Source organism: Fundulus heteroclitus, unplaced genomic scaffold, assembly GCF_011125445.2.
Source record: "Fundulus heteroclitus isolate FHET01 unplaced genomic scaffold, MU-UCD_Fhet_4.1 scaffold_353, whole genome shotgun sequence".
Lineage (NCBI taxonomy): Eukaryota > Metazoa > Chordata > Actinopteri > Cyprinodontiformes > Fundulidae > Fundulus > Fundulus heteroclitus.
Window position 1 is genome coordinate 64,518 of NW_023396763.1, and position 22,129 is coordinate 86,646.

The 22,129-nt window shown below is 40.0% G+C and overlaps 1 protein-coding gene across 4 annotated transcripts in view; it reads left to right on the forward strand.

Annotated features, from left to right (window-relative positions):
• LOC105930634 (centrosomal protein of 128 kDa) overlaps positions 1 to 22,129 on the forward strand; it is a 74,700-nt gene that overhangs the window by 48,273 nt on the left and 4,298 nt on the right. For 3 of the 4 annotated variants that reach the window (XM_012868928.3, XM_036130375.1, XM_021319669.2), the window contains 6 exons: positions 33 to 92; positions 5,961 to 6,153; positions 11,305 to 11,354; positions 12,371 to 12,394; positions 19,779 to 19,856; positions 20,021 to 20,134. In XM_012868928.3, coding sequence (XP_012724382.2) covers positions 33 to 92; positions 5,961 to 6,153; positions 11,305 to 11,354; positions 12,371 to 12,394; positions 19,779 to 19,856; positions 20,021 to 20,134 — 519 coding nt within the window. Of the gene's footprint in view, positions 1 to 32; positions 93 to 5,960; positions 6,154 to 6,666; positions 7,572 to 11,304; positions 11,355 to 12,370; positions 12,395 to 19,778; positions 19,857 to 20,020; positions 20,135 to 22,129 lie in introns of those variants that run through there. The other variant, XM_036130376.1, reaches the window with a different exon arrangement.

A 22,129-nucleotide genomic window follows, 5' to 3' on the forward strand; every position in this document is an offset into this window, starting at 1 on the left:
TATTTGCATGTATTTTTCTTCTGGTTTAACAGGCGATCTCCCAGAGACCTGGATTAGTGAAAGACCCTCATCGCTGGCTTGCTGAGACTAAGGTACGCGCTTTGTATAAACTCATGTTGTGCAGAAGTTTCTGCATCAGTTGTATTTAGGATATATTCTGCAGAGACCTTGTGTCAGGCTTCCAACAGTCTTGAAAGTCTGGAAAACGAAAACTGAGAATGGAAGCTGTTTAATTTTCCACAACTTCTTTCCTTTTTTGTTTTTCGAAAGGAAAACAGTCTAAGGATATGTGCTTTATCTAGTATTTGTCTATTAGCTAGCTGTTAACATGATTTATTTTTTATTTGCCACATCAGACCCTCATTTTAACCATTTAAAATGAGGGTCTGATGTGACTATGTGTCTGACTATTTTAATAATTAGCATTTTGGTTTATTGATAGAATGCACATTCATTCAAACATTTAAAAAAGCCAATTTGACTAATTATTTTAGTCTATTGACAGATTTTATTTCTGTTTGAAGGGACCTCTGGTTCATAAACCGGGTCTAAAATGTCAAACAAGACACTAAAACCTTTTTTTTTCTTCTTCTTCTTTCTTTTGCTAACAAAGAAATGGTACCAACATTTAAAAACAGTGCTCTAATAGTCTGCTTCAGGGATGCACTGGTATGAAAATTTGGGCAGATATTGATATAAATTTTGCTGTTATGGCCGCTAACCGATATTTCCACACTGTGGGAAAAAAAATGAATACAACACTGACGTTGCTTCTGTGCTTTAGTTAAAACACCCCATAACCCTGCGCTGCATCAATATCCAGTGTTTACCCCTACCATTCTATAAGCGGGGTGCACCAACCCCCCCAAGGAGATGGCATGTCGTAAATTATTAAATGTCTATACGTTGTCATGGTTAATTTAATTAAAATTATTAGCTTTTCCTAAATAGCGCCAGATCGTCCCGAGCCATTTCTGTCTCTAGGCTACTACATACTAAAGGCAGGTAGCCTTCAAAATATAACCATGTGTAAAGATACATGATAGAGACAGGAAGATGGATAAATAAGAGAAAGATTGAGAGAGACAGAAGCTGGCTGCTCATATAAAGCTGTATTCTGTATTCCTCCGAAAAGAAGCAGCACTATGTACATTTTTGAACATACTGATGAATGAATGCAGAATGAGTGGGAAACATTTAACAAAGATTTTGTTAAATGTTTCCCACTTTTAAAGTGCTACAACATTGGTATTTAATTTCAGCTCATCTAAACTGCAGTTGTAGAGAAAAGTAGAAGGTTACAGAATGCGTAAAGCTGCAGCGTCATTCCTCCGCTCCATCTCTGCTGTACCTGCAAAAACTATACCTCGGCACGGCCAACGGCAGGCTTGTTTATGGCAACAACAAAACTAGAGTGCACCTCTAATCTCTACATTTTGAAAGATTAAGCTTAGCCCTAATTAGAAGTTGTTAAGTTTAAAGGGGCCTAATTACGTACTATTATGCCACTAGACCACTCTGGTTTTCTGATTAAATTATCATGTCCTGTTGACTTATTATCATTTATCTCTGTGTTTGATACTGTTTTTGCTCTGTTTATTGATAAACTAATACATTTTGTGTATAGTTACCATAACAAGACCACATGACCGGAAATATAATACGATATTACGCTTTCGCGCAATGAGCAAACGACAAACAATAGAGCCGAGCGAGTCAGCAACAGCAAGTAGAGAAGTGAAAAGAATGTGGAAAAGTCCAAGGTGAAGTGTGAGAAAGCACAAAAAAATATGTGATCTTAAGATGGAGAAGATACGAGTAGTGACGAGTTGTCACTTTACTGCAAAGCGTTGCAGGACAGTCTACTGACCCTTAGAGTATCTGAGTCAATGGCTGCCGTAATACTTTCTGATAGCTCCATGGTACTGCCAGCAGACTGCACAACAATGTTTGTCTGCTGATCGTGCCCAGTGCAAACCTTCTTTTCAGACTTATAGGCTTTTTTTTTGTATAGTCATAGCACATTCCTAGGCCCCTTTAAACCAGTTAGAGACATACATTATCAATGTTGTGTCTTGAACGAGAAATGTATGTAAATTAGCTGAAGTTTTTCCCACGTTTCTCAATTAAAAAACTGTCCTCTACTGTTAAAGAAAGGTGAAGAAATGGGAAAAAAAATTGTGCCATAGTAATCAATTGATCATGGATCTAAATTAGCCTGTTTTCCTTTGCTTGACTGTGATCACCAGATGAAATGCTGAAAATCCCCCGTGACCAACCAATCCCATTAAGCCTGTACTGCCTGGATTCAATTGTTTCAAATATGAATTACTTGTTTTTACCATACCATTTTATTTCTAGAGCACTTAAAAAACAACATAGAAGCTGACCAAAGTGCTGCAAAAAAACCCAAATACATAAATAAATATACATAAAACACATTATAATGTAAACAAAAAAGAATGAAAACAAAAAAGTGCAATTGAAACTCAGATAAAAAAAACCCTCACTCTGAGTTGAAAGCCAAAGGAAAAAAGTGTGTTTTCAGATAAGTTTTAAAAACATAAAGAGATGGAGTCTGGCTAACCACCAGTGGCAGTTCATTCCACAACTTTGGAGCCAGAACTGCAAAAGCTCCATCTCCTCTGGATTTATAAAAAGACTTTTGAGAACACGTAAATCAGTATAAAATCACGTATATCGGGTGGAGCAGTTCAGATAAATAGGAAGGGGCCAGCCCATAGTGTAGCTAAATGAAGCAATAAAACCCATGTGAAATGTTTTTAAACAAGTCTAGAACTGTTCAGGAGCAACCAAAAAACCTCATCATTCAAATTTCACTTTAAAAGGCAAAAAACTGTTCTTGACCTTAATTTTGCTAATTTCTCATGATATGAGGCTCTATTCTTTGCAGGATGAGTGAAATGTCTGACTCTTCAGACTCTTTTATGGTTACCTAGAAAAAAGGGCGGCCCAACGTAGCCACTGGCACAAATCACCCAACTCTCCCCTATGCGGTAATTCACATTTGTACAAAAGAGAGCTGTTGTTATCTGTGAGGGGCCGAGTCACAAAATCAGAGAAGCACAGGGAAGTCTTTGAGGAAAAAATAGTAAAAATTTATTTACCAAAAAAACCCAAACTTTACATAGGAACTGACCTTCCAAACTGACACACAAGGGGAACATAGGCTACGTTCACACTGCAGGCCTTGATGCTCAATTCCGATTTTTTTTTGTGAAATCGGATTTTTTTGCGTGTCCGTTCACATTTCCAAATATATGCGACTTGTATGTGATCTCGTGTGTGAACTGAATTCATTCACCTAAGTGTCCCGCATGCGCAGTGGAGGACGTAATGACGTCATACGTAGCAAGCGTGCTCATTGTTTGCGGAAGTAAACATGGATCGTAATGCTGCAGCGTATCTTGCGTTCTTTACGTTATTCTCCAACCGGAGCCAGCACATTACCAATGCAATCTTTTTAAGAAGATCGAAAAAGAAGATAGCCAAGTTTTAGTGATGTGAGCGGCTTTACTGATACGGCCTTCATTCATAATTTTTGAGCGACAAAGGCAACCTTTATGTGCGTCTGAACGGATCTCTTTAGCGCTCTCACGTAAAAACACACATCTTCGACGGCCATAGCAGCGAGTAAACGTGTTGCCGTGGGGCTGTATTGACTTGCAACATTTGTTTGCTACCACACAATAGCCAACCTCTTTGGCATAGCCAGGTCCACCGTTAGTGACGTTTGTCAAGTATCAATGACGTGTAGGTCGGATGAATGTGACCTGGCCGTACAGACACAGGTCGCATTTGAAAAGGTCAGATACGTATCGGATTCAGGACCAGATATCCAAGCGACCTGGGTCGCATTTGAAAAAATCCGATCTGTGTTGTTCAAAAAATCCGATCTGTGTTGTTCACTGTCATGAAAAGATCAGATACAGGTCGCATATGGGCAAAAAAATCAGAATTGGGTCACTTCAGGCTGCAGTGTGAACGTAGCCATATATACTGGCTTATCAGGCCATTTTGACACAGGAGGGAACATGAAATACATCTACCTAAACAAAACTACAACAAAAGACCAAACTAATCAGTACAATACCAAATCAGCAACCTATGAGGAAAAAGGATTTAAATAACTAAACCAAATTTAATTACAAAATAACAAACCCAAATAGAAAACTCTAAGCCATTCCTACACCTCTTCTAAAACCAAGTGGAAGAGGAACTAGGCCTCAGTGCCATTGAGGAGATCCTTTGCAGCTGGGGACTCCTTTCCTTCACTGGCCTGGTCACACCCACATGGCAGCCTCCCAGGAACAGGCAACTCAAATGAAAAGTACATTAATTTAAAGTAAATCAAACAAGCAAGAAATGACAAAATGAGTCAACTAAATTTGTGCACCCAAATAGGTAACCCATGCCAAATCCCGTAAGTAAAAGAGTGAAACACAGTACAGTGAAATGTAAAAGATTTAAAAAAAATTAAAAGGTTTACCAAACCATTCAAAAAGGCTGCACATGCTGCCATCACATCAGCCAATCAGTTTTGATGGTTTAACTGTTGTTTTTCTCTGTCTAAGTGTCCTATTTTCTTTGGTCAAGACACTGAAATCTTCCACCGGCGCTTTAATCTGTCTCTAGGGATCTCCCTTACTATACGATAAGACCCTAATCCTTAGGGCTAAATGAATAGGTGAGTAAGGCCTGTTTATTTTGATTGGTCAACATGTCTAAATCCTTTTGAGGCTGAGTGGATGTTTAAGCCCGTCAAACAGTCAGCATTATGCCTTTGAGGGTTTAGATTCACAACTGCTATAATGTTGCTGTTAGTGTCTCAGAAAAACAACAATAATTTAAGAATATTGTCTCCACACTCTGCTATTTCCCACATCAAAACGCTCCGTTGCACCAACCTCCTTGGCTCCTTTTTATAAATAGTTATTTCCATGAGCATAAGGCTTTGTCACAAAACTCATCAAATAAGGCAGACACACTGCATAGTTTTAGACTGAGCAGAACTGAAGTGGGGATAAAAATACTGGTTTACAATTAGGCTCAAAACACATGAAATATGTTGAGAGAGAAAGAAAAAAAACAGTGTTGAGGCTTATTATCATGCATAAAATCGGTGTGATCATTTGTCTAATTAACACACTGCTACAGTGTGGGTATGTTCCTGATTGGTGTTATGACTGTGTACACCGCGTGCTAAAATGCCCGATCGAGTCTGATTGCTTTCAACAATTCACAAAGTTACGTTCAAATATGATACGGACCCGTGTCGTAGCCAGCTGATTTCAAAAGCTGAGACCAAAGCTATGCGGAGCACGTAATAAAACACAAGCCAGCCATGAAGCATTGGCCACCCCCACCAAAAAACAAAAATGTTAAAACACCTCCATGATTTAGAGGAATGCCTGCATTTGGTTGTGTTCATTGACCCTGTGTTGGTCATTCCAAACAAAGTTAAAAAACAAAACAACTGGACTTTCTTCCGAAGTTTGAAGACGTTTTGTTTCCCAATCCAGAAAGCTTTCTCGATTTAAATGTCTGGAGGAGTTTGGAGTTCCAAGCGTTATATTATTGCCCAAAAAGGCCTTGTTATGGCTTAGATTAAACCAAAACTGGCAATGGGGAGTTGTTAGGGTCATTGTTGGTCTGCAAAGCTTCCCAGTTGTTTTGTTTGTTTACTTTTTTTGGAATGATCATGACCTGGATGACTGAGAATCTTTACCAGTACACTGTGTTGGTCATGTTTTTCCTATTATGGTTTTACAAGAACAAAACAATACAAATGATTAGGTCACGTGTTAAAAGATTTAATGTAACTTTACTGCAGGTGTGATTTAAAAGGCTCATAATGCTCAAACCATTCCAGAGCAACTTTTCCAAATTACTCTTCATATTTGTCGTTGCTCTCGCACGTTTGGTCAAAACGAAACCAGACCAAGCTGCGCTGGCTGTGTGAGGAAGTGCGAGAGCGCGACATGAAGGAGCGGCGCCTGAGGAAGTACCACCAGCAGACCAGAGATCAGCTGAAGGCTGTCAGCCAGAGCCGTGAAGCGGAGCAGGAAGCCCTCCTGCAGCGCCTGGACCAACAGGAGAAGCTGCTGCTCTCCCTCAGCACGGAGAAGAAAGGTAGTGCTTTTTTTTTTTTTTTTAGCCAAACACACCCTTATGATGAGTTGGCTCGCACTTGGTGAGCTGTGTGATAAATCAGTCGGAGTCTGTGGATCTGCTGAAGTAGTGATAGCGAGAAGGCAGGTGAATATTTATCCTGCATACAGCCAGCTTTAATTCACACACTCCCCGGCTGAACTCTTTGACACAGCTGAGTCAGGCTCGTATCTTTTTATCCGCTCACGCCATCTGTATGGGCAATAATGCCTTTAATTGGAGGCTTTTTCTCATTGTGTTCTGTTTGCACGGACGCTCAGAGAAACGTCTGCCTGCACTCTCCTCTGAACTCCAAACTTTTATTTTTCCTGTGGTCCATATGGATCTGCCGCCTTACCATTATAAATATTTTGGAAAGCATCCTAATGATTTTGTGCTGAAGTCCTTTTTTTACAAGTCTTGTTTGTCTTCCATTTCTAACTGTTCTCCTAATGAGCTGTGTTACTCACATTGAGGCTTTATTTGCTTTTCTAGAAAACAGTTGAAGGAAATAGGCTCGATGTGTGTCTCATTGAAAGCAGAAGAAGAGTTAAAAGACGCAACGAGTGTTGGGGAGCCTTCATGGAACCAATTGTCACTTCAGTGGTGTTTTTTAGCAATATTATAAAAAACGATCAACAGTCTTCCAAAGATGAGCCTATGCATAGCACCTGTTTATAGTTCTCTCACTGCCGGTAATTAAACACATGCTGTTTACACCCACAAAACATATGCTTCTAATAAAAATTAGCTAAACGATGCTCTGGTTAACATAATTTCTGTGCTAAGCTTGCTTTAAAGACGTTCTTGCATGTCCTTCTGCTGTCTTGTACAAGCATGGTTATTCTTTTTGGCAAAAATGTCAGTGTTTTGGTCTATAAGCCAATTGGTTCATTTACCTTCTGACCTGGGGCTTGATACTGTTTGGCAGGACCAGTTTTCTGCTGCCATTCCTGTCCTTCCTGCAGATTTTCAATCACTTTTAGATGTTTTTATTGGACAGAAGTGGATTCTTGGCTGCTCCTCTTGCCTTCAGAGTGTTGCCCAGGAGGTTTCACACCCACCTGCTGTTGACATCAAGCAAGCTCTGCCCTGTTGGTACCGTAATGCTATAACAGAGATTTGCTGGACACCCTCAGGCAACCTGAAACTCCTTTTTGAACCTTTCACCTTGAAGTTGTTAACCACCAGGAAAACTCGTCTTTACTGTGCAACATTATTAGCAGCAATTTTCACACATCTAAACCCCTTTTAAGCAAAGCACTGATGGTTGCATGCATTTCCTTCTAGTTGACCTCTGCTAAAAGTCAGGGTTCCTACACCGTCTTGAAAATAATGGAATCTGATTTTATAATTTTCCTGGTTTGGAAATTAATAAAAAATAATTGAATTACCTAGAGTAATTCATAATAACATTTTTCATATGTTATTACTTATTCTATTTTTTAAAAGATCGCGTCAGATTTCTGAAATATAAAGTAGACTTGCATGACAGATCAAATCACAACCGCCATTGCAATGTTAGTGTGTGTCATGTTATCGTTGCTGACTGTTTGGATTCAGTATTTCATTAGGTTAATATAAGTGACATGCATTCAGATCCTTCATTTCAGTGACATATTTGGCCAGTTGGAAGAACCTTTGCTGCCCTTCAGTCCAAAATGGTAATGGTAGTGATAAGGACATTGTGAGGATTAAGGCAAACTTGTTTTCCTAATATTAGCTACAAGCCAAGATAATTCCTCTGCCAAGAAAACATTGGTAAAGCTATTTAAAGAAAAATACACACAAACAAAATGATGGAATGAAAACCCCCCAGTTCTAACTTGAGATGTCTAAGCGAAACACCCTGCCCATAAACAGTATTTGCCTGTGTTAGAAAGATGAGATCAGTTTCACTGCCCACAGCAAGGCCAGACCTGCAAGATCAGGATATCCCTTCAACAGAACCTGTTTAACAGCATGAAGTAGGCTGAACGGGCCCAAAAAGCAACACATTATGCCTCGATCTAAGGAAATTCAGTAACAGTTCAACATCTATGAGTCTGGAAAGGGTTACATGGCCAATGCTAAGGCTTTGGGTGTCTAGACAACCAAAGTGAGAGTCAATATTTCCAAATGGAGAAAACATGGAACAGTGGTGAACCTTCCCAGGAGTGGCCAGCCTATCAAAATTACTCCCACTAACTCACTAATAACCCATTATGGAGGTCACAATAGAACCCAGAACATTTGAAACACTGAAGGTCAGTGTTCATAATTCAGCAATAAATTACTTTTGACTAAGGAGGCCATAAAGGCCCATCTCACATTTCCCAACAAACATCTCGACGATTCCCAAGAAAATATCCTGTGGACTGACGAGACAGAGGTGGAACTTTTCGGAAGGCTTGTGCGCCGTTGCGTCTGGCATAAGACTAACGCATTTCAGATGGAGAACGTCATGTCAGTTCATGGTTGAATGAGGACGCACATGCATGTAGGTAAACACTCGACTGTGAGTAAAGTGTGTTCAATCATAAAAAAAAGTACAAAAGAAGATCGAGAATTAAGACCCAAAACAGGAATGACTAGACCAGAAAGAACCAGGAGTGAAATCGATCTCAGATATTAGAGGTGATAATAACAGTAGTCACAAAGTTTGCAAAAACATTTGTGTCACTGCAAAATGTCGGACCTTCTGACAGTATTTTCTGTTTTCTTCCATGCACTATGCCTTCTAACGTAATTAATCTGCTTCTCTGCTGCCTCATGCCCTTTTCTAGTGATGTTAGAGTTCCTGATTCTTGGTTTCATTCTTCTTATAAGCACAGAATTTCAAGTTTGACCTGACTTTGTGTACCTCAGAACATTATAAAATGTAGGTATACTTCATAAAAGACTGCTTTAATTCTGAATTTTGAGCTGACATTTATTAAACCAGAGCATTATTCTGCATACTGTAACGGCCGCTCTGTTTTTCATCAGAATGGGGTCAGAATGATGGCAGTTAGATTGATGCAGTCAGTCAAGCTTTAATTATGGGGACCAATCAGGGTTTTATTTAAAGTCAGCCACACATTGACTTCTACATGCAGTTGTCTTTTTCATTTGTCTGACCACATGTTGCCCCTTCTCTGCAGAGGAACAGTTATTTTATGACCATCAGGCGGCAATCTGTTTGTTTCGTACAGGACTCCTCATGGGCCTCTTCAACTAAAAGCCAGTCTGCCCTGCATGTGGACACAAGACTGGTTCTGGTTTTATGGAACCTACTGCATTTTTAGCTGAAATGGGACCAAGCATGAGTCAGCAAGGCTTCGAGTAGGCCGCCATGAGTTTCTTTGGCTATTTTCCTCTGGCTGGATTCAGAGCTGATGAAGACAGGCTTAAAGGTTAGAGATTAGAAGTTTTTCCATTAGTCTGAAGTGTTTTTCTCCCCTCGTAATTCTGCCAAGCGGACTGTGGTCAGACTTAAACAGATTTGTTAGAGGAAGAAAACATCCATCTTAAGGATGTTGGATATTACACACACACACATATGCATGCATACATACAGGCGACTAGCTGTTCTGTAAAGTGCTTGTTAAACCGACACAAACTGGCTGTATGCTGTCACAGAAATGATATTAACACGTAACCTACTTTGTTGCCTTGCTTTAAGCTCCGAGTTACAATGTAGCACCTCATTTTACCAGATTAATTCAGCAATTCCCACACTGGTGCTGTGTATTGTCAGTGTTATGAGAAGAATACTTTATGACTTACTTTACACCTAGGAGCGTTCGTTCTGTTGTACTCTGCTCTGCAAAAAAAGGTTGTTTTTGGTTTCACAGAATTACATTTTGTGTGGAGGACATCTGCAGCTGAACAAATACTAACATCCTCACACGCATCCAAACACACAACCATCCTTGTTTTAAATGCACACTGAGGACCCCTTTACTTGACTTCCTTCCTAACCCTTCCATTCATTTTCAACCCTTTCTATGGCCTAACCCTAAATCTAACCGTCACCTGTATATACCTAACCCTAACCTACACCTAATTGACCCCTTAGTCTTAAACCTAGCCCAGAAAAAGGTCCTCACTTTACTAGTAAAATGTGCGAAAAATGTTCTCACTGGCTGCAAGTACAAGAACACACACACACACACACACACACACACACACACACACAAATGAGAAGCTGCAGGCAGTTGCCAATATGCTCATATTTTAACTTAGAGGTCAACCAATATTATTAGCCTGCCAATATTTTTAATTTTTTTCAGGAGCTACAATTATTTTTGACATTTCACACACACACACACAGTTGATTTTTAAACAGGCATATCTTCAGGCACCGCATCATGCGGACACAGTGAAGCCCAGCTTGTCACAGATGGACAGGTATACCTCAGAGGACAGTTGTTCTAAGTCTCTGTGCTAACTGGGAAAAAACACAACTACCAGTAAAACTGTAAGACGTCTTATTGTTTTTGATGTTAATTTATATTTGCTTGAATAAATATAAAGTGTTACTTTTAATGAAAAAATGGTGCATAATCTACAGTTTGACAATAATTATATTAGTTAATTAGGTTTAATTTCCAGCAATAATTTCCAACCATTATCGGAGTGTATGGCAAAAGTCAAGTCACAGATGAAAGGTTGAAAATTAGAAGAAAAAATGCAACATACAGGGTAAATGCAATGCAAACTATCAGCTATAAACTTTGATAATCAGTCGTCCTGATTTTTACAAATCAGTTCCAAGACCTGAAGAACTAATGTGCCAACCTCTGCCTTTACTGAACACCTTTACAAAACCTGGCATGCATTTAGACCTTTAGTTAAAATCACAGATTTGTTTGAGCTACAAAATAATTTCAATGGCCAAAAATAATTGTGCACACACAAACATTTGCTGAAATTATTAATTACGGGCCCCGGGAAACAACCATTTTTGTCTCAGCTGGATTTCGCAGCATCCGAGATGGATGGGTGGGCTGGATGCGGGTGGGCAAAACGAAACTTGTTAACGAGTAGCGTATACTCTGGCTTAACAAAGTAAGCTTGGATTTCAGGTACAGTTTTCAAAGTGAACATGGACGTTAGAGCTCTGCTTATCAACGGCAGCATCTTATCTCACTGCAAGTCTCCTCCTTTCAGAGCTGCTGGAGAGGAGTCGCAGGAAGGAGGAAGAAATGAGAAGCCTTCAGGTCAGATTCACGTTTTTTTCCATTAATCTGTGCTGCATCTGTTTGTACCATTTTTTTTTCTCCTTTTCCCTTTCCATCTCACCCCCTTTCCACTTCAGAACGAGACAACACGTTTTCCCCTTTGTCTTTTCAGCATGTCAGCTGTTTTTCAGAGGAATCAGACTTCTCTGATGCTGTTCCCGCCATTACTGCACAGCTGTGAGCCTGGCAGACGCCTCCAGGGCTTGCTTGAGCAAATAGCTAATTACTGCAGACACGAGGCCTTGGAGTTTAAAAGTCACTCAAGGCCTTGTCGTTTTTTCTTTTTTTTTTTTTTTTTTTTCCACTTGGCAGGCCACCTACTCACCTAAGCCGGAGTGGGCTGGCCCCCAGAGCCTCGCAGGCGCTTATACACCCCATTAAAATGCAAAGCAGATGTGTGTACGCACATAAACACGCTAAAGCGTCTGCAAGGATGATTTACATGTGAAGAGGCAGAAAAACCGAAAGCACGAGGGACACAGTTGAGAAAAAAGAAGATATGGTGGTGGTGGTGGGGGGGACAAAGCGTTAGGAGAATAAAGGACCCTTGTTAGAAACCATCAACACATTGCAGGCAGAGGGAGAGAGGCAGCCTGCTGCAGGGGAGAAGCAGGTGTGCGTTTGAGTGGCAGATAAGAGGCAGAGCATCACTTATGCATCGTTAGCGAGGGAACATCAGTCAGGAGCTGGAGGAGAGGATGGAGCATTTTGTCTTTGTGAGCGTGATAAGAAGTCTGTTGTGTGCTACAGACTGTCCCTAGCCACACCGTTTACTTTCCTTGTTATGTTAGAACACCCTATTCCTCTCTCCTTTCAGGTTTTTTTTTTCTCTCTCACCTCCACGTGCATCTACTGGGTTCCTTTCTTCCTACTAATCCCTAGCTGTTACCTGGACTCAGTTTTATACACATGCAGGCATTCTCTGTTTGAACTTCACTCTTTAGGTTTAGATTTATCCTTAATCCTAAACTGCTGTGTTTTATTTTTTCCTTTAGGATCGTGTATTGGATCTGGAGATGGTGAGTGTTGATCTGCTGTGGAATATTATTATGGAACTTTAATTAAGGTTTTCTAAAAAAAAAAAAAAAAAAAAAAAAGTTAAATTAGTTCCAACACGATTTAATTCAGCCTTATGCAATTCAGTTTTTTATATAGCGCCAATTCACAACATGTCATCTCAAGGCACTTTACAAAGTCTATTCAACCATAAAAGCAGGTTCGCCTGAAGATTTAGGTGACATTTTCATGCAAGAATTTTTAAACATTGCAGTTGATTTTTAGACCATTTATGACAAGTTCAAATGTACACTGTGATTTGGTGTTTCATTTTTACAAAACAAAGCAAATGTTATGCACAGAAATGAATTTTCACTAACACATCTTGAGGCTGGTTGTTTATGTCTTGAGATCATGAGATCATGAGCTTAATGGCTGTTTCACCGTCTAGTTATGTTGAAATAAAGAGACACGAGCTTGTTTTGTTGAGGAAACCATCCAATTATTTCATCTCAAAATAACAAAATGTCAAGCTTTTTGTGATAACACTTCCCATATATCATATAATTATGTTGTAAGGTTTTTCACTGTCTAGTTGTTTTTCAAAAGAATTTGAATTTCTAGCTCATTATTCGGGGGTTACAGCATTGTAAGCTGCTTTCCTGGTGATGACATTTTATTTATCTCATTATGTGATAAAAAGACCTCAATCTTCTTTAGTTTTTGAAAATGTTCAGCCGCTTTATCTCAAAGCAAAGTCTCAAAATATCTGTGTCATTTTGTCGTGATAATGAGTTTGCATATAATTTCATTATATCACTTTTACTCAGCAGATAATGATCTTAAGCTCCTTTGTTCCAATAACAGATTCACCTTCTCATTATTTTTGGGATAATGAGAGTACAGGCATGTTTTTCTTTTTTAACACAATAAGGTTTATTGTCTTACCTCAAGATAAACTTGTAAGCTGATTTGGTCACAATAAGTTTTAGTATTTTGATCTCTTGAAATTATATATCAGCCTTTGTTTTCATATTCTCAATATATCAAGCTTTTTTTTTGTCAGAAACAATTCTATTGCCTCATCTATGTAACAATATGTAAAGCTGGGGTGTTCAATGTTAAAAGAAAATGTTTTAAAATCTTATCTGATTTTCCCCATTAATATTTTGACAATATTTTTTAAATAATTCCAAAAATATTAACCCTTAGATTCTACCCTTGGCCCTGGTGACTAGGGCTGCATTCACGGTGCAGGTCTCAATTCTGATTTTCCTTTGCAAAATGTCCCTCTCACACAGCAGTGCAGTGTTTGTGGAAGCAACAATGGATATAATTGTTACTGTAAGTGCTCAACAAAAGCTTTGTTTAAAGAAAAGAAAAAAAAAACATAACAGTCAATACCAGGATCTCCCTGTTATTATGAATTTGTTGAGCAGTGGGGGCCGACAATATTAAGACCACATCGTTACAAAATGAAGAAAAGTAAGAAAAAGAAGCGCAGCTATTAAAATTGGCCTTTTGTTGAGCCGTGAATGCTATTGCTGTAGAGACATCTGTGTGGATGCTTAGTGAGAGCAAGGACAGTGACGTAAAGGACGGATGAAATGCAACATGACCATTCAGGCTGCAGTCGCTTTGGAAACTATTCAATACGCATCGCATTTAGTATGTGGAAGTGGCACAAATCGGATTTTTCTGGTTGAAACGTTTGGAATTGGGCCATTCACACTCCCATGAAAAAGACACGTATATGGGTCACAGATGTGCAAAAAAGATGAGTTTTTGGTCGCATTTGCCTGCTCTGCAAATGTAGCACAGGATATTTACAGTTTACAGTCCAGAAGCAGCACACAGATTTATAAATGGCCAGGACTTCCTTACAAAAAAGATTTAGAATCATAGTGGGAAAACTCTTACAAAATTGATTACTTTCTAACAGTAATATTCTCAAATTCAACTGTATACATTTATGTGGTAGCACCAGTAGTCTTTATTTGAACATGGATTGACAGGAAATAGGTTTGAGAAAGTGGTGGAGTTGAACCTGGGACTGCCGCGTCTCGGAGCTATCACCCCTACGCCCTCAAATAAAATTTTGACTGCAGACACTAGTTACTCAGCAACAGCAAAACAAAGCCTGTATTAGAAACACGGCAGCCTCTTCCAGCAGGTCTGTTAGCTCGCTAAATGATACCAAGGTGATTTATTTTGGTAAACAAAATGAAAACCATTACCGTGTTCTCACCACAACAGTCTCATTATTTTTGCTTTCTGAAGATAACTACCTCTGAGCTATTTTTTTTGGGGGGTAAAAAGTCCTACCGGCTCATTATGTCTACATAATCTTTTTCTAGCGATGACAGTTTCAGCTTCATCTTGAGCTAACGAGACCTTGGGCGTATTTTTCTGTGGAAACTTCAATTTTCTCAACTCATAATATCAAAACGTCAAGATTGTGTGGCCATGTGTGATAAGATAAGAGATTTTGAGCCAATTATATGTGGAGTTATACTTTAATCCTTTCATTATGGCTAAACAATGTTCTAAACTCTGTGCTCACAGATCCGTTTTCTCATCATCTTGAGACCTTTGGCCTGGATTTTGTGACTTAAGGGTTAAGTCGTTATCTTGAGATATCAAAGCTTTAATTCATAAGATAACAGATTACTATATTAATTTGAGATATTTACAGAAATCACCACAGTGATCCTGGAAGGTGGGTTTATTATATCCATCAGAAACCAGTGCATTACTCTTATCCCAGAACTGGATGTAACAGAAGAAGAGCTCCTTTTTGCACCACAATCAGCCTGTTATCAACTGATGAGCTTTAGAAAATTACTTCAAAATGAATCCCAGCAGGTGCAGCCGTATTCATCTGGACAGTATAATCAGTCTGAAACTGACTCTACTTATTTGAACAATTTCTTTTTCGAAAGTCAGACTTCTACTTTCCAGACTTCTGTTTCATATTGATATGGAAAATGCTGGAAGAGGAAGCTCCATATGTTTTAAACTATGTAGTCGCCTCGCACCTAAAGTTGTCTTTGTTTCCTGTCCGATAAAGACGAACACAGGGTTAGACATTGTTTTACTCAAGGCTCAGGGCCTCCGTTAATCATTATAAGTCTTGCTGATGGTGCCCAGAAGTGAGCCTTACTGACAATACGATATTGATCCCATCATCCACACTATTAATGGCCGCCACCGACATCCTTAATCAGCAATTAGATGTCAGATAGAAAGTCGTTTGCTCTGATCAAAGGTTGCATCGACTCAGGCACCTTTAACTGCCTTAAAAATAAGTAAATAAATGTACGAACCTGTCCAAGGCCCGCCGAGCATCTGTCACAATTATGCTCCATGCTTGTCAGCTTCAGCCTTCGGTTAGCTCTTACTAGAGAGAAGAGGAGGTGTCTTGGACCTCCATCAACTCTCACATTTTCTGCCAGCAGCAGGACACATCGACCCGTTCTCCACTCAGCCCTGGCGCTGAGGATTACCCAGCAAATCTTACTAATATGTCAGCGTGCCATTCAGTGTGACAGTCAGCAATGCCTCCTAACAGCCAGCTCCTTTGCTGCTTAATCACTCCAACCCCTGAGTGGTAGCAGGACGGCTTCAGGAACTAACAGCAAAGGGGTGAATGTGACAGCGCAGCCAGAATCCTCTGCTGATGAAAAGATAAGATTGTGCTGAGTAAGTCCTTGTTTGCATTTCCAATCGACCAGGCGACATTAATTTTGTCACTCCGCCATGCAGCTATTGCTACAAGTTGGAGTACGCTTGGAATTTCTATAAAATTATTAAATATTCGGATACAATCCCATCAGGATAATCGGAGAACACAATACTTTTGCGTCCCTCGCAATATATAAGTATATATTGCCTTGCAGCAAGAAGGTTCAGGGTTCAAATCCAACCCTGGGTCTTTCTGCATGGAGTTAGCATGTTCTCCCTGTGCATGCGTGGGTTCTCTCCGGGTACTCCGGCTTCCTCCCACAGTACAAAAACATGACTGTTAGGTTAATTGGTCTCTCTAAATTGTCCTTAGGTGTGAGTGTGTGCGTGAATGGTTGTTGTCCTGTTTGTCTCTGTGTTGCCCTGCAACAGACTGGCAGCCTGTCCAGGGTGTACCCCGCCTCTCGCCCATTGAACGCTGGAGATAGGCACCAGCAACCCCTGCAACCCCATGAGGGATTAAGTGGGTTGGAAAATGGATGGGATGGATAGCCCATGTTTAGCTTTTGCATTTTGCACAAGGTGTTTGTGGTGCATTTGTATCCTAAAGAAATTATATCAAACTTCAGATATTTCCCTAACTAGATGTTAACATACACGCACAAACTTTATAAAAGCCTTAGTAGCAGAAAGACTTCTAGTGTTCAATATGCCGCATGAACTGTCCACTAGCTTATTGCGAGAGAACGCAAAACCTTTTGCGAGGGAGCGGCAAAGTTGTGTGAGGGAATGCAAAAAAATATATACATTTACCGTGTCCTCTAGGGGGCTCCGTACTTTCGTCACGACATCCCTGCGTTTTGGGGGTGAAAAATCCCCCACTGTAATTCCACACACTATGCTCTTTAGCTTGTCCAAATGCCAATCACTATAAGCTGATAAATGACTAATGAATGTTCATCTTTTGCTGACAAAATCTCAGTACATGACACCTTGAAGTAATAAAATCTCTCCAGACGGTGATATTTTTATATATATTGTCAAACAGTCTGTTCTCTGGAAAAGTAAACATTTGTTTTTTTTCCGAACAGCTATCTAATGTAGACTTGGCAAAACTGCTGACGCGTGTGTGCTTTTGAGAGCAGAATTGGTGATGTAGAGGGCAACGGAGGGATGAAGAGTTGATTGATTGACCAACCAGCACAAGCCAAGACAACACATCAGACAGACTAACCAAGCCTGGCTCAACTTTGTTAAAATTTGATTTCCTTGTTTTATTTACCAAAATCTTTCAGCTGAATGGGTTTATAGATTGTTAAAGTTCTGAATTTCAATAGAAAAAGGAAAAAAGAAAACATTGCTCATCCTGCTAGCCTCCGAGTAAACTCCCTGGTTAGCAGACTGCTGGGTGAGCAGCCGCTGGCAAACCTTTCAGGCCAAGAAAGACGGTGCCTAGAGACCCGACAGAACATTGAGCAGAACCCTAACTGGTTCTGAGAAAGTAAGCAGCATCTGAGCCAAAATGGATGTACTTCCTTTTCTGTTATATGATGAGGCTTTATTCTGCCAACTAACCTCCAAGCCTTCCTCTTTCGGCACCTCTCTTATGAATCTGTTCAGTTATTTTCTATTGCACCAATTCACATGCCGTCCTAAGGCACTTTACAAACTCAGTTTGATCAAATCTTACAGACAGTGAAAAGTTAAAAAGGCTTCCATCTATTGAAACCCAGCAGACTGCATCAAGTCATTGAATTGCTACATTCACCCCTCCTAGATGAGCACGTAGCCACAGTGGACAGTTGCTTGCGATGTGTGGTTGACTTTGCAGCAATACCTCATACCGAGCATTCATGCGGCAGCAGTGGAGAGGAAAACTCCCCTTTAACAGGAAGAAACCTACAGCACCACCAGGCTCAGTGTGAACGGCCATCTGCCACGCCTGACTGGGGGTTAGGGCAGAGACACAATAAGTGGACAGGAGCTCTGACCGAGGAGCACATTATATGTTAGAGAAAAGTAAAAACACAATGTCAGAACTAGCTACTTTAGTGGCTGCATCTACGAGAGAAACAGTTAAAGTAGATAAACTCTGAGCCAGTTTTCAAGTCTAGAGGATGGAAGACATACAATTAGTTGCAGTAAAGGATCAGCCAATAGCTATGTTTATGAGAGAGAGACAGGGTCAAACAAGGAAGGGCTATGAGCATCATCTATTGGAGTACGTTAAGTTGTTGGCAGGAGTTGCTCAGCCGATGGCCAAACGGATCACCTGGTCAGATGCAAATTCTATGAAGAGAAAAAAAGCGAGAATATACAGTTAAAAGCTGAAATAACAGTAAAAAAGGTAATTGGACATTAGAAGAAGAATATCTCTTGTTGAGAGAAAGTGGTTATTATGTCCTCCAGTAGCCTAAGCCTATAGCAGCATAATTATAGAAGTAGCTCAGGGTAACATGAGCCACTCTAATGTTAAGATTTATCAAAAAGGAAAGTTTTAAGTTTAGTCTTAAAAGTAGACGGGGTGTCTGCCTCATGGACCAAAACTGGGAGTTGGTTCCACAGGAGAGGAGCCTGATAGCTAAAGGATCTGCCTCCCATTCTACTTTTAGAGACTCTAGGAACCACCAGCAGACCTGCAGTCTGAGAGCGAAGTGCTCTGTTAGGAACATACGGGGTAATCAGAGATCTGATATATGATGGAGCTTGATTATTGAGGGCTTTATACATGAGAAGAAGAATTATAAATTCTATTTATTTAACAGGAAGCCAAGGAAGGGAAGCTAAAATTGGAGAAATATGATCTCTTGTTAATTTTCAGCAGAAGTCTCTCTCTAGCCTTGAAGTAACAAATGCATGGACTAGTGTTTCAGCGTCATATTATTCAATCTAGTGTGTAAATCTGGTGTCTTTGTCTACGTATGTTTTTGACACTTTAACATCCGAACTTCCCCACTGTGGGACAATAAAGGTATTTATTTTCTATTCTGTTAAATGTGGTTCTGATAAAGACAATAAAACTTTACTCTTGTCTTTAGAATATCTAAAAAAAAAACCTATGTTTTTTAATTCTGAAATCACAATGCAGCCACAGTGTCTGCAAAAAGGAAAATCTGCAAACAGTCCAATCAAAGGTTTCTATGTGCATAGCTTTTCATTTACTTTGAAAGAGCATAATCTTTCCACAACGCCTAATAACACACAGTGAAATTGGAAGGCATAAAATCCATGTTATAGAACCAACAGAGTTAGCTTTGGACGCTTTACTTTGTCCTTTCATTAAGCTGCCATTTGACTCTGCAGAGCAAAAACACGCATAAATCTCTCATCAGCGTGCAGCTGTCAGAAGTTATCTTGTTTTAATGTGAACCTTGAACAGTCTCATTTCACGGTGTTTGACTATTCCATCCTCGCTACTCGTGTATCCAGGTGTTTCTTGGTTATGCATGCAGTTATCTCTAATTCTTAGATTTTCTTTCCTACCTTATGTACCTTGAAGGAATCATTAACTAACACCGAGTTATATATATGATGTACGTTATGAACTGGATCTTTTTTTTTTTGAAAAAAAAAAAAAACAAGTTCTGAAGCTTTGCAGTTCTTATCTTTTAATTACAAGATTCAGATGGCAATATGCGATATTAAGTGGATTATGTTCCCTTGAAATTCCTCCCTGTTACGCCAATTTTGTGTGTGTGTGTGTGTGTGTGTGTGTGTGGACAGAACACGAGAGTAGCGCTGGAGCACTTGGAGTCGATTCCAGAGAAGAAATGTCTGCTGGAGGACTTCAAATATTTGGAGGTAGGTTGAAATCAGGTCCGTCTGGATCGTCATTATATCTCTTTTAGATTCTGTGCTCAGGACCTGCGAGACTAAAGGAAGCTCCAGCTCGGTTGTAAAAAAAAAAAAAAAAAGCAGGGTCTCACGTCTGGATTACGACGACAGCTTCTGTTTGGTTTGTTCAGGAATCACAGCAACAGAAGGAGTTTGTAGAGCAGCGCTACTTTAAATACAGAGAGATCGTCCAGAACCTGCAGCACCAGCTGGACGAGTCCAAACGCAGAATCCAAGAGTACAGAGTAAGACGCCCACATACACACGTTTTATTTCTCACTTTGTTAAACCGTTGCATTGACTTCCATTCAAGTAACACCATCTGCCACTTACGCTATCCCTAAAGTTAACTATTACCGAAACATAAGGTGTCGTTATAGACGCTCAGAAATCTGACCTTTCTGCACACACCTCTGAGACTCTGAGGCTTGGGCAAAAAGGCCTTCATCATGTCATTAGATTAAGCTCAAACAGTCTGTGTGCTTTTTCTTTTTTCCTTTTGAGGGAGATTTAAATTTAGTCTTCTTCAGTCTTTTGACTAAAACTTGCTTTAGTTTTAGTCACGTTTCGGTCAGTTTAGTTTTAGTGGACTAAATGCTTTGTTAGGGAGGCTTACATCCTTTAGAAAAATAATTTGATCATATTTACAGAACAAAATCTTTATTCGAGGAAGGAATGGATTTCAAGTTATATTTTGTGCCACATTGATACAAAGGTGAACCTTTCATTTTTGAAACAACCTTATTTAGATTTTAAAAAGTTAAAAAAGGTAAAATAAAATCAATAAAAAAAAACACAATATACAGATTCTCTTTTTAAGAGCTTCCCTCTCTCTAGTAAGACTCTCCAGCTCATTCTGGGGAGTACCAATGTGTTCCCAGGCTAGAAGGGATGTATAAACCCTCCAGTGACTTCTGGGTCTTCCCCTAGGACCTAGGTCATGTGCGACTTGCCTGGAATAGCGTCAAATTGGTGGCATATCATCCTGATATGATGCCCAAATACCTGGCAGGAAATGTGAAAAGGAGAGCAGTGTTTGTCACCAAAGACGGCCTAGGTCTGTCGTCCTAGAGAAACTGGACCATGGCCACCTCTATACCTCTGCAGGTGATCCCGCGGCCTGGTGTCTTTTCAAGTTTGTGTTTCTGCTGGTTTCCCTTGTGCAAAATGTTGCCCTGCAACTGGAGACTCGTAATCCCCACCTTACTCTGGACGCATACAGTCCTTCTGCTTGTCCAGTGGTCCCTGTCTCTTGTCCAGTGACCACTGTTGATGGAGATACAAGTTGTGCCATACTAGTTATCCCCATCAGAGTTTGCTTTGCCTGCGGATGCCCCACCACGGCTGTGAACAAAGAAGACGGTGTCCAAAGTGTGGCCCTTAGAGAGATTTGGTGCGGTCCCCCTACCTCAGTTCAAGAATGATTCAAAATGAGCCCACCAGCACAAGTGGTCGATGTAGATGGATGATTTTTACGAGATTTCTCCCAACAGACTAAAATCTGTAGATGTTGATGTGATCCTAGTTGTTTTCTTTAATGAAGCGCTGTTTAGGACATGTGGAAAACTGTGTGCCTTTCTTGTAATCTATTTTCCGGATCGATATGATTTAGAGATTTAAGCTCTTCAACAAATCAGACCGCTTTTTTCATTTCATGAAAATATTGCATGTTTAGTTTGTGTAGGTAAAAATAAATCACAATGAATTTACTTTTGTATAGATTTGTGCGGCCCTCAGATACTTCAAACCTGACAATTTTAACCCACATGGCAAAAAGTTCGGACAGCTCGGCTATAGAAAACACCAGCTGGTTGAAGGCATTTATTTTACTTTCGGTAATTTCTTCGATTTAGTCAGTGAAGCCAATCTGTGGTCCAAATCAGGCCTGTTGGTCTTAAAAGGGTAGGTAGGTCAGATAAACAGGTGCGCACACACATACAGCGTTCTCCCCTAAAAACCCTGGGCTTTCTGAACAACAGCTCTCCTTATCCAGGTCCAGCTAATAGCACGGCTTTGTTCAAACAGCCGCCGTTTGGAGGAGGATTTTCTAACTCTGACAGCGTTTTCATGAATAACTCACCCACACACAAGTTAATGCGTGTACTGCACCTCATTTACAAGTTCCATGAATAAATGAATAATTTCAGGTGGCAGTAATGCCTCGTGGAAGGTCCGGGCGCGCAACAGCACAAGTGGACGCTCGAATGAAACCTGGAGATTACCAGTCTCCTTTAATTGCC